The sequence below is a fragment of the Ciconia boyciana genome, chromosome 6 (assembly GCF_034638445.1).
Source record: "Ciconia boyciana chromosome 6, ASM3463844v1, whole genome shotgun sequence".
NCBI lineage: Eukaryota > Metazoa > Chordata > Aves > Ciconiiformes > Ciconiidae > Ciconia > Ciconia boyciana.
In genome coordinates, this window is record NC_132939.1 from 30,828,738 (window position 1) to 30,850,472 (window position 21,735).

A 21,735-nucleotide genomic window follows, 5' to 3' on the forward strand; every position below is an offset into this window, starting at 1 on the left:
ATGAAGAACAAATTAGTCCCAAAATGGGAGTAGAAAGGTTATTTAATAACATCTCCCTTGCAATGAACATAAGCACCCAACTGACAGAACTGAAGAAAATTATTTATTAAATACCTTGTAAATGCACGAAGACTCCAACAATGCAGTTAGACTCTGCTTCACTTCTGCCTCAATGTTGCCATCTACCTCAGCATGAATTTTACCTTTTGCCCTTGCTCAAAGTGACCCAGTTGGCTGGGGGCTGCATTAGTTTTGTACGTCACTTCACCACTACTGAGGACACAACAGCAGCTCCCAGCTCTGAGCGCCAAGCACTGCCCATTTCAAGCATGATGGGTCAGATGAGATCACCTCATGGGCAAGATCCAGCCCACATACTGCTATTTCACCTACTTTATTTTATATGGATTAGTGGGACATTTCAGGTAGAATTCAGACTGGAATAGGTGCTTCACAGAAGTGCACAGAGGCAGGTTTGAATCCTGAGTAGTTCTGTTAGAGGTCCAGTGCAAACACTAACTCATGAGACTCTACTAGGTCTGTTTCAGCCAGTTCTCGACCCACTGAAGTGAACTGCAAAGGCTTAGCAGGAAAATAATTCCGCCCACATGTCCTGAGGAGTTCCCCCAAGAACAAAATCTACAAAGAACAGCAACAGTTCTGTCAGCAATTATAAATGATAGTTTCTCTACTACTGTGCTTTGCTTTTTTTCTGAATTATCAATCCTCTCAGACTAACAGTGGTATCATTTTACAGAGGATGAAAGTCACACAGTAACTGAACAGCAGAGACAAAATTAGAAGCTAGAATTCACCTCATCGCCCAGCACACATAATTTTCAATAGATAACTGCAGTAGTAACTTTTAAAACAGAATCTTACGCTACCCATGTGTCCTGGTTTTGGCTGGGACAGAGTTAATTTTCTTCCTAGTAGCTGGTATAGTGCTGTGTTTTGGATTTAGTATGAGAATAGTGTTGATAACTCACTGATGTTTTAGTTGTTGCTAAGTAGTGCTTACACTAGTCAAGGACTTTTCAGCTTCCCATGCTCTGACAGGTGCACAAGAAGCTGGGAGGGGGCACAGCCAGGACAGCTGACCCAAACTGGCCAAAGGGCTATTCCATACCATATGACATCATGCTCAGTATATAAACTGGGGGGAGTTGGCCCAGGGGGGCAGCAATCGCTGCTCAGGGACTGGCTGGGCATCGGTCAGCAGGTGGTGAGCAGTTGCATCACTTGTTTTTTTGTTGTTTTTCCTTGGTTTTTGTTCCTCTCTCTCTCATTGTTTTCCTTTTCATTACAATGTAGTATTATTATTATTTTATGTCAATTATTAAACTGTTCTTATCTCAGCCTATAAGTTTTCTTACTTTTGTTCTTCAAATTCTCTCCTCCATCCCACCGGGGGGGGGAGGGTGAGCGAGTGGCTGTGTAGTGCTTAGTTGCCGACTGAAGCTAAACCATGATACCACGTCCTGTTTTCTCCGACTACAAGCTTGTGTTAGTCTGCCTACCTTGCAAAACCATTAACACTTTCCCCACATTTGCATCATTAACTCATTTTCTTCAAACCAGACTACACCTTCCATCACAGGCACAATCCTCAAACACAGCCCAGTTACACCAGCTCAAACCCACTCACTTCACCTGTGCAGCCTAAGGAAAGCTGCACAGGAGATAGCCACGCATGCAAGCCCATGAAGAGGCAATCTTATGAAAGCAGTGAGAACTGACTAAAGTTCTGAAGATGAAGTGAAGGTCATTGTTCCAGAGTCAGCACACCTCTAAAATCATAGAATCATGGAATTGTTTAGGTTGGAAAAGACCTTTAAGATCATCAATACAACTGTTAACCTAGCACTGCCAAGTCCACCACTAAACCATGTCCCTAAGAGCCACGTCTACACATCTTTTAAATAACTCCAAGGATGACAAACATGCTAGCTGCATTAATATCCCAGTCTGATACCAGAGTCACACTTGGTTTTAGGCAAATTATAGTTTAAGGTCACCAAAATCTGTTTTGGATATTCTTCTGGTCATTTCCTCTCTGATACTGGTACCACCGTAAGGCAAGAGAATTAAGAATCAATACAAGCCTATCACCACCCTGCTCAGACTGTACCGTTCTTTCTTCAGCATCTCCCTCTCCTCTTGAAGGCTGTTGCTTATCACAGATGTAAGATTTCCTTCCTGGACAGTTGTAAAGGCATCAAGGCTTGACCCAGATGAAAACCGAGCAGCTGGAGACTTGCTGACAGGCGTAGAAGTGAAGCACATCTTTGGTTTTGAGAGGGGGCGCTCAGCACTTACAGGAGTTGGGTTGATTCGCCTTGATGGTTTGCTTTTGCTGAAAAAATGAGAAGCAATTCCACTGAAATCAAGCTAAACAACAAAAAAATTAGATCTCAAGACAGATATGCATGGAACTCTTCCAGAAGAACCTAATGCTAAAATAAAATGGATATGGAGTCAGGATATTGAATTTCTAAACTGTACGTATAGTTGTTGACTTTGTTCTGGTCACCGAATAAAGTCACAGAGCTATGGCCTCCTAAAAACAGCCTGCTGACCCTTGCTGCCAAATTAATTATCAATTATCAAGCCACAGAACAGATAACACAGTGCCATGCAACTCTTCCAAACATTTCATGAGAGGACAGGATATGCCTCATTTTAGTAAGAAACTAATTCACTGGCAGTTTCTAACACAACCATGAGGGGAAAAAAAAAAGGCAATCAAGCTCCCATTGTCTATCAGTAAGAGTTCAGGCTCCCGAGTTACCGTAGGCCCTTTAAGTTTAGGGAAAACTATCCTTCCTGCGTAACCTACCTAGATTTGTCCTTCAGGAAGAGGCTGTGTTATGCAGTAAGAGACATACTGGAAATGAGATACAGGAACATAAAGCATTACACTTCTTAAGGAAACGCTGGTTGCTACGTATTAATTGCTATGGTGTTCTCAAAATCACTATAGCGTTGGCTTCCAAACACTCCGTGACCTCTTTCCTCACTCTTTTTCCTAGTTCGGCATAGTGCAATTGAGGAAGAGAGACTTACTGTCTATGCTGGAAACACACCTTATCTCCCTTGGCCAAAGCATCATCTAGAGCATCATCCAGATCCAGCACCTGGATCTGCTGTACAGACCCACAGACCTATCAATTTGTAGCTGGAATTTTGCACTTCCAACTAGAAAGTCCCACTTTCAGAGACCAGTGCCTGATACATGAAGCAAACAGGCTGACATGAAAGCCTTATGAGGATTTTAAAGAGTAAAATCTCAAACAGAAAGAGAAAAGGACTGAGGGAACCACAACACAAACAGCTGCCCAGAAGCTAAGCCAAAGTCACCAGGGAGACCAGGGCTTGCTGCAGACCAAAGATAATACAGGCATCAGCTAGCTATTTTGTCCGTGACCACATGGCACAAACTAAGCTGCACGCTAACATATGTTACCAGAAGCCACAGAACGTCAATCTGAAAGCTTTTTTGCTAGCATCAGTAAAGCTGAAGAGCCTTCCAGGACTGCTCTTCATTAGCAATTGCTATTGTGTTAAATGAGAAATGTGAAGAGTCAAGATAATGCTGACTTGTCAGAACATGCAAGGACAAAAGATGTGCTCAGCTTCATATCAGCTGGTCTGTGCACCGGTAAGCTGCAGGCAGCATCGCAAGCAAGAGGCTAAAGAGGCGTCTTGGGTAAGTTCACAGAGTGGAAACCTGACCACCTGTTGAAGCAATTTTCCCCTACATGGCAACCATAACAAAGCAGTTCTGACCGAGAAGCCCAGAAGCCAGCCCCCAGGTATTGTTTATTGCAGCATCTTCTGTATCCGGACATGCACAACAGGACGAGCTAGTCAAGGAACAGTAACCTGCAGCGCAATCCAAATGAGACAGCGAGGCAAACTTGCTCTTACTTTGTCCAGCCAGAGGCAGCACCCATGGGCGGAAACTCCTCCAAGTTGTTAAGATTTAGCTGGCTGGGTGGGGATCTGGCAGAAACAAGAGGCACTTCACTCCGCTTCCTTCTCCCTCCACTCCATGATATACTGTCATTCTTTCCATCTTCCTCTTCAGCAAGGGAACGCCCCAGATCCCGAGCTACCTGTCGGCCAGAGGCACTGACTGAGCTGTTGCCTTTCCTTCGGCCTCGTCTTGCTGGCAGGGCTTCAGGTGTGGCTGTAAGGAAGCTCCCCAAGCTGGCCTTCTGAGATGACCGCTTCTCACCGTGGTTAAGCACAGGGCTGTACCCAAAGCTCGGGCTGCTACTGGAGACCATGCTAGGGAAGTCACCACAAGGGCTAGAGAGGTTTGACCCAGAAAAGGAAGAGGAGCCGCTGGATGCCGCAGCAGGAGAAAAGCTGGTATCTGTGGTGCAGGTGGTCACCGAAGTCCTTTGGGAAAAGAGCTGCACGCGGCTGCTGGTTGCGTGGCCTGCCCTTCTTTCTGATCCTGTCCTTTGGCTCCCATGGGCCTTGGAATTAGGAGTTTTAGCAGGAGTAGAGGGTCCATTAGTCAGGATCTGGCTGGTCTGCTCTCTTAAAAAATTTAGCAGAAAAGGCACAAAGTCTTTCTGAAGCAAACTAAGAGATACCAGCTTGTCATGGATGTGGTTCTCCTACAAGGAAAGAGGACAAAGCATTAATATAAAGATGATACCTGATTCTTTCTTTCCATGTGCCCAGACTTATTTAAGTAGTAACTGTGGGACTGAAATACACAATAAAAAACAACATGATTTGTCAAAGCAGGTCACTGAAATTCAAGTGACCTCAGTGCTGGTCATAGATCTGAAACTCAGCCTCCACACATGCCATTTTGGCAGAAGTTTTCAGATGGAGTCATTCACTTTGGTCTCCGACTGGGAAACAGTGGAACTGTTCCATGGAAACATCAGTAATACTTACTGAAGCTACAGCCAGGGAGAACTTGGAGCAACTGGCACCCCTAAGTCCAACATTTCAAAGACATCAATACCAAAGCAGCTAATTCTAATAGAAAAATCTAAAATCTGCAACTTCTCCGTCCCCTATTTGTCTATGAATGCCACCTGCTTCCACAGAGGGGTGCTGTAACAACTGTTTAAGCACGTGGAGTCCTGCCGTGCTGAACACAAGAAGAAAGCTGCTCTTCTACTTCAATTAAATAATTTTGCTCCCTTGAGACCTCACAGAGGTCTGAACAGAGACCATGCAACTTTAAGGTACATGAAGTTTATACTTAAGAAATGTAAATACACAAGAAAAACCACCACAGACTCAACACATTTAAAATCTAGACAGGTGGTGGTGATCTTACAAGGGTAAATGTAGACAAAAAAGACTTCACATTAGATGCATAGTTCAAAGCTTTGTACACTGGGTAAAGTTTTTTTTGTTCCTAACACTGCACCAAGTTTCTGCTTCCTCTCAAAGGGATTCAGCAACATTTGCAACAACAGAGAAGCTCTCACAGGCAGCAACTTATTCCTTACTATTAAAATCATTGCACACATATTCCTGTTCATTTATATTCACAGCTCTACTAAATGAAAAGTCAAGAGAGCAAACACTATTTCTGAAGGACTTTTTTGTATGAAAGGAGACAGTGAAAGCATGGCCATGACCGGACTCCTACAATCCTCGACACTGATGTCGAGATTTATATTTGAAAGTGTGAGACCAATTCAGCTTCATGGGGAAGCACAAGACTCCGACACAGCCTGGATAACAAGCCGTGCAGCCAAGGCTCACTGCTTTAGTACTCTAACACTCAGTGAAAGAACACAAACCCCGTGAGGTGTCAGAAGAGCCAACTTCTTACTAGATCCAGTCCAAAACTGCCATGAAAGCTAGAGCAAGACATACCCTCCCATTTCCCCAGGTGCCCCCGGGGTACAGCACTGAGGCACAAAGACAAGATTACAGTCTCTGCTATGCACAAGGTCAGGCAGTTTCTCCAGCTTTTCAGAGCTGGAGAAACTCATCTTTCACTCATCTTTCTCTGTGCTTTCACTCATCTTTCTCTGTGCAAGTTAACAGAGGTTCAGTTCCTCCACGGCTGGACAACGGCAACGTGTCAACAGTTGCCAGCTGCAAGCCTCCCACTTGCTTTCTCACACTAAAGCAACTGAGCTGCTCCCACCAGCAAAAGGCAGTTAGCAATTCCCTTGCAAGGGCAAACTTTTCGGTTAGCAAACAGAGCCTCTGCACCCTCCACCCACACAGTGCTAACTGAGCTGCCAGCATCTCAGACTTCATAACCTCCACAGGTCTGCCTCTGCAAGTCACAGTTTAGGAAATACCGGACAACAGAAAATGCTGGTCCCTTCTTCCCACACAAGTTTAGGATGACAGCGATACTTGGCTAATTCATGTGGGTGAGAGCAGCGAGTTTTAATTTTGATTAATACCGGGTAACATGTTTTGAGGGGCTCGGGCAGAAAATGCTTGAAATACAAATTGTTTCGCTACATTATCAGTGAAATATAAACGCTTAGTCCATCTCTGGTTACAAATGCTTTTATTACCACAGGAACCCAAATTCTGCAGCCACATCCCGTTACAAAACTCAGCCTACTCAAACCCAGCAACAACCCGCTCCCAGCCCTGAAAGATCCTCCTCAACGTACAGGCGGGACGAGCAACCTCGGGATGGAGCCGTGCCTCGGAGCACCAGGCCCAAGCCTCGGGCGCTGGACGGCGCCGGCTGCCCACACGGGGCTGGTGACAGCTTCGTCCGTCTCTCACCGCTACTTCCCCCGCCAAAGACGCGGGAAGCCTCACCCCCTCGTGTCACCGCGTTTCCTCAGGACGCCAGCTGCCATCCCCTCCCTCCGGTCTCCGCTGGCACACGACAGCCAGCGGCCCGCCACGCTTCCCGCCCCGCGGCCGCCTCAGCCCCGGCGCCGCGCGGCGCCACCGCCCGCCGGAGGCCGCCCGGCCCAGGCGGCGCTGAGCTGCCGGCCGGCTCGGCCTGTGGACTTCGACGGCTTTCACACCGCCGCCAGCGGCGCTGCTCCCGCCGGGCAGCTCCCGGTGGCAGCTCCCCGCCGGCGGCCTCGGCTTCCCGCCGCTCTGCTCAGAGCCCGCCCGCGGCGGGGGCGGTGCCGCCGGCTGTTAGACGGAGCCCGGCCCCAGCTCCCCGCCGCAGACGGGCCCCTGGCCGGGGCCCCGGTTTGACCTGCGCGGGCTTCGCCCCTCATAGCGGCGCGGAGCGGCCGTCCACAGCGCCGGGGCGGACAAACTTTCCCGCACGGCCCCGGCCCGCGGCGGCGGAGGGAGCTGGGGGGGTGGGGCGGCGGCAGGCCCGGCCCCGCCGGGGCCAGGGCGCTGCGGGAGGGAGGAAGGGCGAGCGGGCGACCCGCCGCGCGTTACCTCAGCTGGGCGGTGGCCGGGGCCGTGCCGGAGCCACCGCACCACGGCGCTGACCGCCACCTCCTCCTGCAGCAGCAGCTCCAAAACAGCCGCCATTCCCGGCCCCTGCCGCCGCCGAGCACGCGCACAACCCGCAGCGGGGGCGGGGCGGGCCGGCGCCGGCTGCGGGCAGGCGAGCGAGCGCGCCACGCGTGGCCGGGCGGGCCCGTGGTGTCCCCCCTCCCGCGGGGGCGGGGCGGCGCGGCGGGGCGGGGCGGCGGCGGGGATTCCCGCCGGGGAGGCGGGCGGGGGCGGGGCCGGCGCGGGCCGGGCCCGGGGCCGGGCCCCCTCCCCATGTCAACACGCGGGGCACGGGGCGCCTGCGCCGGCCCGTGCGCGTCTTTTCCTCTCATGCGCGGTATTTGCTTCCCCAGCAGGGCTCGGGGCCCGGCCTAGCGGCGGCGGCGGCGGCGCCCGCGGGCCGGGGCGGGGGAGGGGGCAGCGACAGCGGCGCCCCCCGCGGCTCCGCGCCCGCCCGCCCGCCCGCCGGCGCCGGGCGGGGGCTGCCCCGGCCCCCGGCGGCGGAGGATGGCCGAGGACTCGCCCAAGCGGCGCAAGGCGAATTTCAACGAGGCGGAGACGGAGGTGCTGATCGAGCAGGTGCTGAAGCACGAGCAGCTGCTGTTCGCGGCGGGGCCGGGCCGCGCCTCCCCGGGCCAGAAGCGGAAGGTGTGGGAGCTGATCCGGCACAAGGTGAACCCGGTGGCCGCCTGCCCCCGCGACGTGGAGGACCTGAAGAAGCGCTGGCGGGACCTGAAGCGCCGCGACCGCAGCAAGCTCTGCCGCCTCTCGCAGGGCTGCGGGCCGCCGGGCCCCGCCGCCGCCCTCGGCCTCCTCCTGGCCCCCGAGGAGATGCCGCCCGCCGCCGCGCCGCCCGGCCGCCGTCACCTCCACCACCACCACCACCACCACCGCGCCTACGGCTCCCTGCTGCCCGCCGAGGCCGTGCCCATCGTGGGCGGCATCGACACGCTGGAGCTGCCCGGCGCCGTCGTGGGGGAGATGGGTGAGTGCCGGACCGACCCCCGCGGCGCTGGCCCGGACCCTTCGCCCGGCGTCCCCCCGCCGCGGCCGCGGGAGCCCCGGCAGCCGCTTCCTCGGCCTCCGGGGGAGGAACGGCGCTGACCCGCCGCCGTAGCGGGCGCCCCGCTCGCTGCGTGCGCGCAGGGGGCTGCGGGTACCAGCCCCGCCTGAAAATGCCTGGTTTGGATAACTACTTTCTCTCCTTGGGAATGCAGAGTATACATACACATACACACACCGACCTGGCAGATTTCGTGCTGCGGGTCAAAAGTGCGTCAACACAGCACCTAAGAGTAAACCCTGTCTCGTAGTAGATGCCTATCTATGAGGCATTAGACCCAGCTGCCTGTGTTCACATCTGTAGTACTTATTCTTGCAAATGCGAAAAGCCGTGCCAGCACGCAGTTCTCGGCAGTACAAAGCGCTGCGAGTACGTAGCTTCGTGCATACCAGAGAGGCATCGCATTAGAGCGCTGGAACGATCACATTACCTTCAATACCAAGGGATTTCTTGCAATCGCAGTGTTTCGGCCATGCTGTTACTGGTTACTGCGTGCACAGTAGAGCATGAAATGAGCTTGCAATGAACTTTGTCTCTTGGAACCTAAAAGTCGGCTTCTGTGGTGGGGCCAGTACGGGATCTGTAGTATGCAAATATATGGTTAACTGGTGAATGCGTCTTTATGGTTTTCTTCCCACCTATTGAGGTAATATGTACTCTAAAAGCATCAAAGATAATGCAGTGCGAGATGCAGAGTCTTGGTTCAAGGACTAATGTTAGTGCTTAGTGGATGGGAACACATTTCACTGACCACCGAGGTCATAAAGTTTCTCACTGACTCTCCTTTGCTTTTCCTTTCCCCCCATCTCCTCTAGGGTTTAATGATAATCCTGGCCCATCTCATCAATCCAGCCTTGAGAAGATGAACCTCAAAGAAGAAATAGTAGTGAAGGTGGTAGAGCCAGAAGAAAGCTCTGAGGACATGGCGGTGGTTCCACCTAGCCAAGAACAACTACCTTTTCTGGGGACATCAGGCGGTGGTTCCTCTGGGAAAGTAAAAGCCAAAACAAAAGGCAGGTCCCAGGCAGACCAAAATGAAATAACTGAAGAGGACCTAGTGCAGATTCAGCAGACCCAGATGCAGGTGATCCAGTCCGGCTTTGACAGCGTCAACCACAATCTTCGGCTGCTGCAGCAAGGCATGCAAGATCTGAGTAACAGCCTCAGCATCATGGCGCATACGCTTGTTGCTATCAAAAACGTCTATGTGAAAAACAACACTGGCCCAACCACATATGCCACTGCCTCTACTCAGACCACAGCTGGGTACCTGAGCCCAGGTTCCCCTCAGGTCTCCCCTGCTGAGGACAGAGGTAGAGCGCAGGTGGCTGGAAGCAGCAGCAGAAGCAGCAGCTGCAGCTCCAGCTCCATGTCACAAGAACCAGGTCCTTCTGAGTTTCCTAGGCCCCCCCTGAGAACCATTAAGAAAGAACATCCAAATGGCTGCTACTACTTCTGCTTTGCAGATGTGTAAAAACTTGAATACATGTAAAGTGACTGTGGTGTTAGGTGCTGTTGTGTGTTCTGCTCCAGCTTGTGACTTCGAAGGAGCAAAGTGGACTTGCCTCCCACGTTTTTCCCAGTGGGAAACATTCGTTATAGGTGGCATTAAACACTAATTACCAGTCTCCTGTTTGTTAATTCTGTTGCAGTTGGCTACTAATTTTATTCTGTTCTCTTTATCCTCTTACTCTCTTAAAAAAACAACCAAACAAAAAAACAGATTTATTTTGACTAGGACTCTTGTCTGTATCATCCTTTGTTTAATGTGACCTTTTGAAAAATAAAAGGCATGAGAGTGGGGCAAAAAAGTAACATTATGGTTACTGACCAGCAGGAGCTGTCTTACACAAGTTGCTTAGTTTTTTGATTAAAGAAACGTCAGAAGTAGTTGGTTGTTTCAGTACTTGCTTCTTCTAATAATGATAGTGTTGGGGGTGTTTGCTTGGTTGTTGTTGGTTGTTTTTTTTTTAAGTCTGAGCTGTGCAAGGCATTGCAGGAAGAGTTTGGCATACCTGCTTCACTCTAGGAATGGTTTAGGACTGAGCTGTTGATTCATTAATGTACTCCTCAGAATTCATACCGCATTGCTCCACCTGGCTATTGTTTATTCACAGCTTGTCAAATGCACCTTCTCCTCAGGGGCATTTTGTTTTACTGCACTAGCAGGGTAGGCTCTTTCTTGTCATATGATTAAAATAGAGAAATACAGCAAAAAATAGTAATTGATGAGTGATGCCTGATTTTGACACGGAGTGACTTTCCCCCATATGGTTTATAAGCAGGCTGTATCTTCAACAGATTTTGCAAGCCTTCTGGAATCAATACTACAACATTTGAAATATAGAGAGCAAAAAAGTTTCTGTATTGTTTTACATGAAACGGAAGTTAGGTTTGCTGTTAAACAAATTGCAGGAGGCAGGGGCTGACTTCACTCCAGACAGAACAAATGCTCCTGCATAGTTTATGAAGCTTTCATTTTCACCTATCAGAGAGATGAATAAAGTGTTCCATTCTCTTAACTATATATCCAAGGAAGAAGAAAGAGAAGGAAGAGGTGGAGCAAAAAGTAACCTGTTAAGTGTCAACTCTGAAACAAGCACAAAGGAATCATTTTATCCTAATGTGAAGAAGAAAAATCTCATTTTCACATTTAGATTGGAGGAAACTATTATCACTGGCACTATTCTTAAGATGTGTTTAAGGCTGGTATGTTTAAGGCTTACATATTAGAGTCGCTCTACTTCGCACAATTTAAAATTAGCAGACGTGCTGCGTTCATATGTCCAGTGTCCATACCGGAGGGGAAACAAAAACCCTCTCACCTGCAATTTTATCCAATGACCTGAAAAATCATGCAGGTCCTCTTCTTAAGCATTTATCACCAATATTAAAGTTCTACAGATAAATTTGGCCTATAGCAATGACTAGCTGCCTCTAGTTTTACAGTCACTTTGCACAAGCATTCCTGCCGCAAGAAGTTAGCAAATACATATGATGTAGAGAATGGCAACCTGATTGTCCCTCTCCTAGCAGCATAAGAACATGTAATCATAGGGTAAGAAAGATACGTCATTTTTGCAGTCAGCTTTGACAGAGCACTATACCCCATGAAAATGTACTGGTAAGTACTTTCTTTTACTTCTCGTCATATACCATGATGGTGTACTGATCACACACACACATGCCTCAAAAACCAACAGCTGTTGCCTAATAAAATGTGAACACAGAGTAGCCGCCTTGTTAGCAAATGTTTCCCTTCAGTATCATAGATGGAGTAAAATATACAAATATCTTACAAAATTAAAACATACACATGTACAGCGCATTGTTAATTGGGATTGATGCCTTGAAGAGGAGGAGGTTCTCGTTTCTATATTTACCTTACAAAAGGAGATGGTGTGAGTGACAGATATCGCTATCTTATTTCTAAATTGCTGGTTTGAAAAACGGGAAAGAACTAATCCTTCTAAGTCTGATTTTTTAGTCTATGTCATTAAAAGCTTTCTAAACTAATCTGTTGGAAGCATTTATATTTCTCCTCCTTTAGTACAGATAGGCTCTCGAGCAGCGTTTGCTGTAAGTGAAGAAGGTACCCTTCATTTGTGTTTCATTCTCATGGACAAAGCAGCCAATTAATGCTACTGTGACATTCGAGGTAGATTAGCAAAATGTGATCTAAAGTTTACCTGCTCCTTCTGGGCAGCGGTTTGAGCTTGTGCAGGTTGCAATAGCTAGTTCTTAACTGTCCGACATTCTTTCAGTGTTTCCATTCTTTCTCCAGTTGTTAATTCTTGAATTTCACTTCCTACAGCATTTCTAGGGAGAGCTGGTCTGCGTGCACTACATAGCTTTCTCATGTTCAAGTACAAATGTAAATGAGGAAGCTACAGTCCAAGTGCAGAGAAGCACAGCAAGATCCTAAGAGCAGAGTGGGTGGACTGGATCTCCTGTATGAATGAAGACGACAAGCCAGGCAATGCTAAAAGACACTTCGGGGGTCAGACAACTACCAGACCTCAACACTGATCTGCCACAGTGTCTTCATTCCAATCTTGCTTCTTTCCCACAGTCTGTCAGTTTTACTGCTAACTGGAGTCAGATCAAGATCAAAACCACTCTTCCATTTCTGGTATCATCCACATTTATGTAATATTTTAAGCAAGGAAAGATACTGAGCTACCTGTCTCCAGTACCAGAGCGTGCAGATTTGTTATTTTCATTTTCAAATTAGTAGAGCTGGCTTGCTATTTATTTATGTGCCCTTTCTGTGATCAAATGATGGTTCTGTTGGGAGCACCAAAAGCACACACTGTCCAGAAGCATGCCATTAAATTTCTGGCTGCTCTTAACAGAAGATGAAACATCATTTTCTTGGAATGTTACTGAGTAAATGAATTCCCAATTTGTTTCCTGTTGTGTGAAGCAATTTTAGCTATTTATATAAATGACAAGAGCTAATGACCTGGTCATGAAGCTTAATGAAAATACCACCAATGATTTGAATAGGGGCAGAGCTGGCTTTTAGTTTGCCTTACACACAAGGCATAACAGTGATAATACCAAGAAAGAGATCCAGGGAATTTTCTCCAATTCTTCTGGACTTCCCTGAAAACCTTGTTCTGCTGCACAAAGAGCAGGCAGTATTCTGCACAGCATACAAGGACTAAGACATGCAGGCACATAAACCACAAATACAAATTGTGGATGACACTATAGTCTACTTTTACCTAGTTTACTAGAAAGAGAAATGAAAGGATCTTGGAGGAAACTAAAGCAACTGGTAGTTGAACACTGCATTTCCACATAGCACAAACTGCTCAGATTCAGTAACAACTTCTGTTCATTCATTTCTCTGCTATCTGCCACTTAAGTGTATTGTACAGAGGATGAGACAGGTCTCCTCAAGAGGCTGTAAAAGCTCAGTGACTACATCCAGACAGCTGATCATCTCCAAAGCAATCAATTACGGTGGCCTCTGACTAAATAAGAAATTACAATTTTGAAGGGGGGGAAAAAAAAAGAAAAAATAAAAAGTAGCTGGCTTTTCAGAATGACAAGGCTGGAATCCACCATATTGTTACTAAAATCAATCTGATCTGGCTGTGGCAATCATTTATTGTTTGGCTGAATACAGACGGTATGGATAAGAGCAAGAGCAAATAGAAAGGGAGGTTTCTGAGGAGGCCAGTTGAGTTTTTCTGTTCTTATTAATATACAACACACAAACCTACTAAATCAGTAATTCCATTAATCCGATCATTCCGACTTGCGATGTGAACATCTGACTCATGTTGCAGTAGTACCAACAGACACGTGCTTTTAGCTTTCTTGTAACAGAAAAAAAAAATCACTGTCAAAGCACTTTCTCCATTTAAAGTACAGGGTTACAATAGTAAAAAATATTGAAAAAAATTCAACTGAAGCTTAATAAATAATTAAATCATACAAACACAATCAAGAATTGAAGTTTTGCATGCTGAATGAATATTTTATTTAGAACCAGTTTATAAAAATAAAATACAAAATAATTTGAAAACAAAACTTAAAACCTTGTACAAAGCCTTGATATGGTACAAATGAGAAAATAAATAATTACAACTTTATGTACAAATGACCATTACAAGGGCATTAACTCTTTATGTTCTTGGGTGCCTGAGCAAACTTAAAAGGAAAGAATGGCTTAGGAGATTTCCAAGAAGGAGAAGGGAACTGCTATTACTGAGCAAGAGAATTTGAAGGATTCAACATTTGTCTTCCTCAATGGTAGCAAACAATCTTGGAACTACTTTCCACTTAATTTAATCATGCTGCAGATTTTACTATCGAGTACTTAATTTCTTATGGGGTGACAACATTGTATTTTTAATTAATACACAGATTTCATTCTTTGTGGTGTTGCCCAGAGATTTGAGATTAGCAGCCATTGGCTGGCAGCTTCAAAAAGTCAGTACTTGTCTCAAGGCATTGTTGGTGATTTCCTTAATTTACTAGTTTGGATATTCATAGGAAAGCATTTGAAAATTGGCATCTGTTAGCACAAGCACTGCAAGTCGTCTCTGGGCTGACTCTATAGAAAGAAAGTTAGAAGCTGGGGAAGAATTTCAAATCTTGCTTTCTAGCCAATGAAAGCAAAGAGGATGCAGAGAAGGCTGCTAGGCAACCAATCCAGATCTCCAGTCAGAGGAAAAAGATGTGAAATAGCCAAAAAAAATCCCACCTCACCTTCTGTCAAACCTTTAGGAACTTGCCTGCCATGCAGCAGATATGGGTTTAAAAGGATCTGAAGCCAGACAGACCAAACTAATTATACTGTATCTGTTGGAGCAACCTGGTCTGCTGTTATTATAGGTCCTTTATATAAAAGTTAGGTCAAAGATCAAGTGATCTCAAAAGGAAACAAACACCTGTAACTCAAATTAATTCCAGCTGAATTCCCGCAGATAGTTGTGGATGATCAGGACCTCATATGAGTAGCTCACTTGTGGTATTGTTTTAGAAGAAACCACTTTGTACTCTTGGCCAAAGCTGGCTCTCAGCAGTAATTCTTACAGAAAAGTAGAGATCAAAAGGCATGTCATGTCATAATAGCAATAAAAAATAAGCTTTTTCCAATTGAAAATACAGCAACTGCAAACATGATATTTACAGAGTGAGTTTATTCCTTCAGTCCCTAAACAGGGAAAAAAAACTCAACAAAACAAGACCCTATACTGATTTTAATGAAAGTTTCACCTGCACAAGAACAGCAAGAATTCCCAAGGATCCAAGCTCTTCATGTAGAGGAGAAACAGAAGCAAAATACATAAATGACATATGCTAACATTTGGGTTTGTCACTATTACTGTTAAGAGAGAATGTGTTACCAACAATGGAGAGTAAAATCAGCCTACATGTTCAAACCTGTCTGGCTAGCATAACTGCCAAGTTAATACATTAGACTTCAAAACAACATCCTATGCATTTTTCCTTTTAAAAAAAAAAAAACACCAAAAAAACCCCAAACCTCAAAGGTTAATATTTAAAAGCCTGATTATTTAAACCACAGGAAAATGAGTGATAAAACTTTTCAGCATTTGACAGTATCTTAAAATGATTCCAGTCAATTATTATACAATCCAGGCTGACTTTTATATCATTTCTCTTTTACAAATGTTATATGTAGGGAAAAGGAAGACTGGCTTCAAGCAGACAGCTGAGGTATTCTTGTGTGAGGTGCGTGTTTATGCAATTTGCGTGTATTAGCTAACAAATGTATGATCTATGCCTATGTATTGCATGTAGTCAAAACACTGAACCTCACTTCCTTTTACCAGCGTTACCAGTTACTGAAAATTGCAGCAATTGCAACCAATGACATGTGAGCCAAAAGCAAAACAGCAAACAAAACCCTTCAGTTCACTGCCTACTTGATTAGCTAAAAGAAGTAGAATAAAAATATTATGCACTGTTCCACAAGTTTCAGAAATAGGAACAAGCATTGAAAGCTTTTACCAGTTGAAGAAAGGAATTATAGATAATCACCAAGGCTTTTATTGATATAGCTGACAGTTCTCTGACCACTCCTTACAGTGGAAAAGCATACAGAGAATGTGCCATAGGGAATCATGGTGTTCACCTAAGACACCCAAGCAGCCCCCTGCTCACTGGAACTGACAAGACAGGCATGGCTCTCGTCACCTCACAGGATCAGTCCTGCATGAAAAAATTAAGATCAACATACTATAGGCCTATAATGAGAAACCAATTTGACTTTGAGCTCTCTTATTCTCCTATTCCTTTTCAGAAGATTCCTCTCTCATTTAACATATAGATAAAAATTGGAGGCACATATCCCTAATTTGCCATTAGACCCTTTTAAGAAATTGGAATAATCGCTTTCTTCTTACCAGAATTTATGCCTCTTAGTGTTCCACAAAAATGTCCAATTCATTACGGAAAAATTCTGTTTACAGGAAAGAGTCTGTACTATAAGCCTAGCTTTGTCTACATTCTCACTGAAGAGAAAAAGAAAATATTTTTTTAGACGCATTACAGTCAACCATTGCATAAATGTTACTGCAATAAGAAGGACTTACAGGAGTTTTGCCCAAGTAGGACTGTAGGATCAGGCGTTGTAATATGGAAAAGACAGAGAATCAGAATTAGGGCATAGCAAAATTATGGTAGATGAAGAGGAGATCAGAGCAAATCAAAGCAAAACAGGCCTCGGCTCACTCTGGCAAATGAATTCCAGTAAACAGGATGCAATAGCTGAGACTGTTCCTATCTATATGTATATACACACATATGTATGTATATATGTTTCTATATAATATACAGTATCTATATAAGTGTATATACAGATACACTTATTTACAAATACATATTTATGTATATAAAATCAAAATTGTGTTTTCCCAGCTATAGTTAATACCGTAATACTACAAATTGTAAATGATAGAGCTCTTGCAAGTCTTTTTCAGATGAAAAATATTTCAAGCTATTTTTAAATATGTAGGACCAGATCCTCCCCTTTACATCAAGACTGTTTAGTGAGGTATGCAAGAAAGCTTGATCTCAAACATGCAGACTTCAAGGCAAGAATACGTCCAGATTTCCCAAGACAGGACATGGCTGGTGGCTATAATGAATGCCTTGTGTCACTCCCCAGGGGTCTGCCTCCTGAATAATTGTATATAACTAGCAGTTAAGACCTCATATTGCTCCTGCCTCTGAGCAGTGAAATTTTCTATGCTTACTGATCCTGCTCAAGTAGTAGATAGGTGCCTAGCATCATACAACTTGCCAGTGTTGCTCTACTGTATCACACCTTCTATTACTTTTAACAGGGTTTTACTTAAGTAGTAATTGGCATTTGTAATTAATAATGAGGTTTATTAATATTAATATAGATTTTTGAGGTTGCAACTTAGATTCATTATACCACACAATACTGCAGCACAAAAGTCTGTGTGAAATGTTCAGTCTTTTCAAGTTCTATTTTAGTTTAAGGGCTTCATGCCTCAGTTTCTCTAAAAAATGCTCCAAAGTGCTGGCCACAACACAGGAAACACCATAAAGAGGAAATGCGTGTGCAGCATCTGCATCTGCTACATGTCATGGCTCCATTGCATTGCCCTCCAAAGAAATGGAGGCTTGAAGAGGACAAAGCAACAGCTCCTTTAATTATATTGTTTCCCAGCTAAAATCCTTGTGTAAGCTGCTGCATGCTACGCAGAATAACAGTAACCATTTTGTACAATGGAGAAAAATCTTCCCCCATCCCTGAAAACTTGTTGCAGATAACCCTCTGTAAACCATTCATCCACACTGTGCACAAGGGCCACACACATGTACATTGGGGTTCTTATGCAGTCAGTTGCATATTCAAATATTGAAGCTTACAGAGTTCTTGATGATTATACAAGCCCTCTAGAAATATTAAGCTAACATTTATGTATGAGTTGATCAGCTGACCATTACCTAACTACATTAACCGATTGCTACATTAGACTATAGTAAGCAATTCTGTAAACTTTTGGGGAGAGGGTATCAAGCAATAAAAAACTCCAGAAGAGCGGGTAATTCAAGACAAGTTATTCACAATCACTCCTCCATTCATATCTTCATGATTTTCTCAGTAGCTCCTGTTGAATCCACAGCAAAAAGCAAGTGGGGACATACAGTCCTTTTACCTTTTTCTGCACTGAAAGAAGCCTGGGTCATCAATCACGACAGATATCTCTTTCTCCCTTTTGGCATAGTTTACCATTTTTACATTGGCAAGTAGTTCAAGTACAAGTGAATTTCTACAGCATTGATTTATTTTACATAGTGATGTGTAACAACAGACAAGTCTGTACTTTGAAGACAGCATAAAAAATCCTTAGGTGTTATATTCTTTCTCACCTGTAAAGCCACTACCTGTTTCTGGATCCTGCTACACTGGAGAGAAAATATAAACACCTCGACTTCAGCATTTCAGGCAAGGATGCATAAAGTTGGTACCGATTAGAACTGACCATGTTAATGTAGGAATAAGCTTACAAGACCATAATAAATGCTTTTCAGAAATAAGGGAGAGGGGAGGAAAAATAATCATAGGCTGCCACACCACGTTAACAAATAATTCCAGCAGTGCCCAGGGCAAAAATATCACAATGGGACCAAATTCTCTTTATGGTATACCGTAAGGAAACATGAGGAAAACAGGAAAGAAAAGATGGAATTGGTTGTTGTCACATTCATCTGTTAGGTATTCATTGGCTGTCACTGCTCCTATATGACAAGCATTCATAACAATTAAGAACTCACATTATGAAATAAAAATGAGTAACCACTATTTGTAATCAAAAATAAAAATACCTTTGAGTCTCTGTTCTTGTTCCATATGCAAATGCACACACAAAATTATAAAGCCAAAAAGCAAACTGCAAGACAAAACATTGGCTGGTTGAGAAATCAGCAGTCCTTCAATCTTGTACCAAGGCATAAAGGCTATTAGAATTTGTGCATTCCAGAAATTTTGGGGGGGGAATAGAAGATGCAATGCTAAGAATATTCAGGAACTGACAGAAAGGGAACTGTATTATTTGTGGTCCATAAATTACAAATGAAAAATGAGAAAGAATGAGTTTATATAAGCATATACATATATGTATATATAAATATTTATATTATATAATTTACCATGAGAACATGCAATTATTGGTATAGCACCTATTATACAATATAATACAAAGGAATAGGACTTTCCAATGGTACAGTTTCTTCAGAAAAAGCAGGTATACCCTACCTATTGCATTCATCTGTAGTGCTTGAAACCTGAATGAAATTAAGGTTCCACACTGTGCTACATTACATATGGGAAACAATATACATATTCATAGTAAGAAAAGAAAAAAAAAATCAACATAGTCTGACAAAGCAAGTGAAATTCAGTGCAGCTCCAGGGCAGCTTTAATGCAGCATTAGAATGTGTTAGCTCAGAGACAAAATATTCCCTTTTTAATCCAAAGGTATTCATTTGGCAGAGGTTAAATAAAAAAGCACAGATGCTGACTGGAGAGGCATATGACTACAGCAAGCAGATCGGTAACTGACAAGTCTCCTATGCATCCAGCACCCCCACAACAGGAATAATTAGGGAGAACTGGCTGCATCTTTCTCAGGTTTGCGTTCTTGTGTGTTACTATTCTGACCCATTATTCTCTTCTGAATATAGCAAAAGGTGCTGTGCCATTACGTTCCCTACAGAGATCCTGTAGAGCACAAGAGATTATTAAGTAAGTACCAAACAAAGTTGGAGGAATTGGACGCCATGGACTTTACTGACAGACAACAAAGCTTGGCTATCAAAAAACCATTTGGGCAAAAGAATGACAAGAATCCAACATAAAATATATCTCAGATTGCTTTCTGTATATTTGGCTTTGATGACTAATATTCTTACCCAGATTTTGTAAGTGTATTTCTGTCACCGATAACCTACCAAGTTCATGAAGTAGACAATCTCCTCACCTCTGTTTCATCTTTCATGTTTTTATAAAACAAATGACCAAAAAAGCAAATCTTGGTTGGTAATCATCTCTGCACGGTAAGATCTGTGGTTTAAGTGATCCATAACTAATGGAAAAACAAAAGCCAGCAGTAACAAGGGTTCTTTTTGCAGTTGAGTTAAGGGAAAAAAGGTACTTCTGTTTTCTAACTTATTTTCTAACATACATTGCAATTCATTGTAAATCTGCAACATTCAGTGAAGTGCAGACATCTCCTCCTTTCTCTCGTTTCCTAGACAGGAATGCTTTTCCAAATTCTACTGAACGTGGTTTGAAGAACCCCCCTATGACTCCCAAAGAAGCGTACGGTATAGAACTGAGAATTAGCTTCTTGGATCCTAATTAGTACTAAACAAATTTCTAAAGAATATAGCTATAAAAAAACTTGGCAAATGTTAATATTAATTTTTAAAATGTCATCAGTGTCAAGAAGGGGCAAGGTATATGATACTTCCTTAGGTAAAAAATCTGTGCCATGGTAGGTAGAGGACAAGATGAGCACTGAGTGACTCAGAGATGTGTGCAGCTCAAAATGGAAGAGACTTATAAGGTAGAAATACCATCGTCTTCTAAATTGTGTGCTTTTTTAAAACTGCAAAGACATGCTTGAGCAGTACTTATCTCCCGAGTGGTGATGTCATTTTGGGAAAAAAACGTTTCAGGTTTTCTTACACACTCCTTGAGTATGTAAGGCCTTAAATGATTAGGCCAAATCTTCTAGCTAGGTAAACTAAAAACATAGAAAAAAATACCCTTTTAAAACACTCACCTTAGAGATATTTTTTACTCTTTATACATTGCACCTCTTTGACTACCTAGTCATTACTATCCTGGCTTCTACTTCCCCTCTTGCAGATCTGCTTGCTGCCTGATCTTAGGCAATGCCTGGCCACTTATTTACACAGTATGCTTTCTCATGAATAGTTTATGATGCGTACTTTCTTTAAAAAGCGCAGATTCAACACCTTTTTTTTTAATATACTTTTTTTGATTATTTTTTTAAATACACAGTACACAGACACAACATGCATCAGATTTAGGAGGAGGCTTTATACCTGTCAAGGCCCAGTTCCTATCTGCTAAGCTTAGTGGTTGATTTGCTCTTTCCTGTGGGAGTCTTAGTGTTTGGGGAATGGTGGAAGGAACTGCCAGATCCTTTCAGACCATTCTTGCTTGGTTTGTTGCAGCAGTGCTCTTGTTGGCAGGATCTCCTAGAAGATGAGGAGCCTGAATGGCTAGGAGGTGATTTACTCCTCCCAAGATGTGGGGATGAACTCCTCTGATCGTGATGGGGTCTCCCAGCCCGGGACGGAGAAGAACTGGCAGTACGGGGTAAAGAAGAGCTCCTAGGGGAGGCACTGGGACTGCGTCGGGGGATGACAGGGCTTTTGGGTGGTGTTTTTGGACTATGTGGAGATCCTGGACTCTTACACTGGGTAGAACTCCTTGGTCTTTGAGATCCATTCTGTAGGATTTGAGCCAGACGAGAGATAAGATCTGAGTCCGAGCTGCTACTCCCTAGGACTCTGTATCTGCGTAACCTTAAGAAGAAATGAAGAAAGATTATTTCTGTTCCCATCTATTCACTAAATTTCATATAGAAACACAGTATCACTGGAAACTAGGGATGAGCTTACATTGCAGAACAGACATCTGGAGCTGAACCTTCCTATAAGGTAGAGGTGTTTGGATCTAGGCTTTGGC

At 44.3% G+C, this 21,735-nt stretch overlaps 3 protein-coding genes across 7 annotated transcripts in view; 1 reads left to right on the top strand and 2 right to left on the bottom strand.

The window, feature by feature from the left end:
* CDAN1 (codanin 1) overlaps positions 1 to 7,580 on the bottom strand; it is a 34,430-nt gene extending 26,850 nt beyond the window's left edge. For both annotated transcript variants that reach the window (XM_072865608.1, XM_072865609.1), the window contains exons 1-3: positions 7,369 to 7,580; positions 3,931 to 4,631; positions 2,132 to 2,356 (exon numbers count right to left, since the gene is read on the bottom strand). In XM_072865608.1, the coding sequence (XP_072721709.1) occupies positions 2,132 to 2,356; positions 3,931 to 4,631; positions 7,369 to 7,464 (1,022 nt within the window). In that variant the 5' untranslated portion in view covers positions 7,465 to 7,580. The remainder of the gene's footprint in view (positions 1 to 2,131; positions 2,357 to 3,930; positions 4,632 to 7,368) is intronic.
* A 111-nt stretch (positions 7,581 to 7,691) lies between these two features.
* LOC140652951 (uncharacterized) lies at positions 7,692 to 10,686 on the top strand. The gene is made up of 2 exons (XM_072864417.1): positions 7,692 to 8,413; positions 9,307 to 10,686. Exons 1-2 carry the CDS (start codon positions 7,936 to 7,938, stop codon positions 9,963 to 9,965), a joined length of 1,137 nt encoding a protein of 378 aa, XP_072720518.1. The 5' UTR covers positions 7,692 to 7,935; the 3' UTR covers positions 9,966 to 10,686.
* A 3,296-nt stretch (positions 10,687 to 13,982) lies between these two features.
* Positions 13,983 to 21,735, bottom strand: part of TTBK2 (tau tubulin kinase 2) — a 111,322-nt gene continuing 103,569 nt past the window's right edge. For all 4 annotated transcript variants that reach the window (XM_072864905.1, XM_072864902.1, XM_072864904.1 and 1 more), the window contains one exon: positions 13,983 to 21,572. In XM_072864905.1, the coding sequence (XP_072721006.1) occupies positions 21,104 to 21,572 (469 nt within the window). In that variant the 3' untranslated portion in view covers positions 13,983 to 21,103. The remainder of the gene's footprint in view (positions 21,573 to 21,735) is intronic.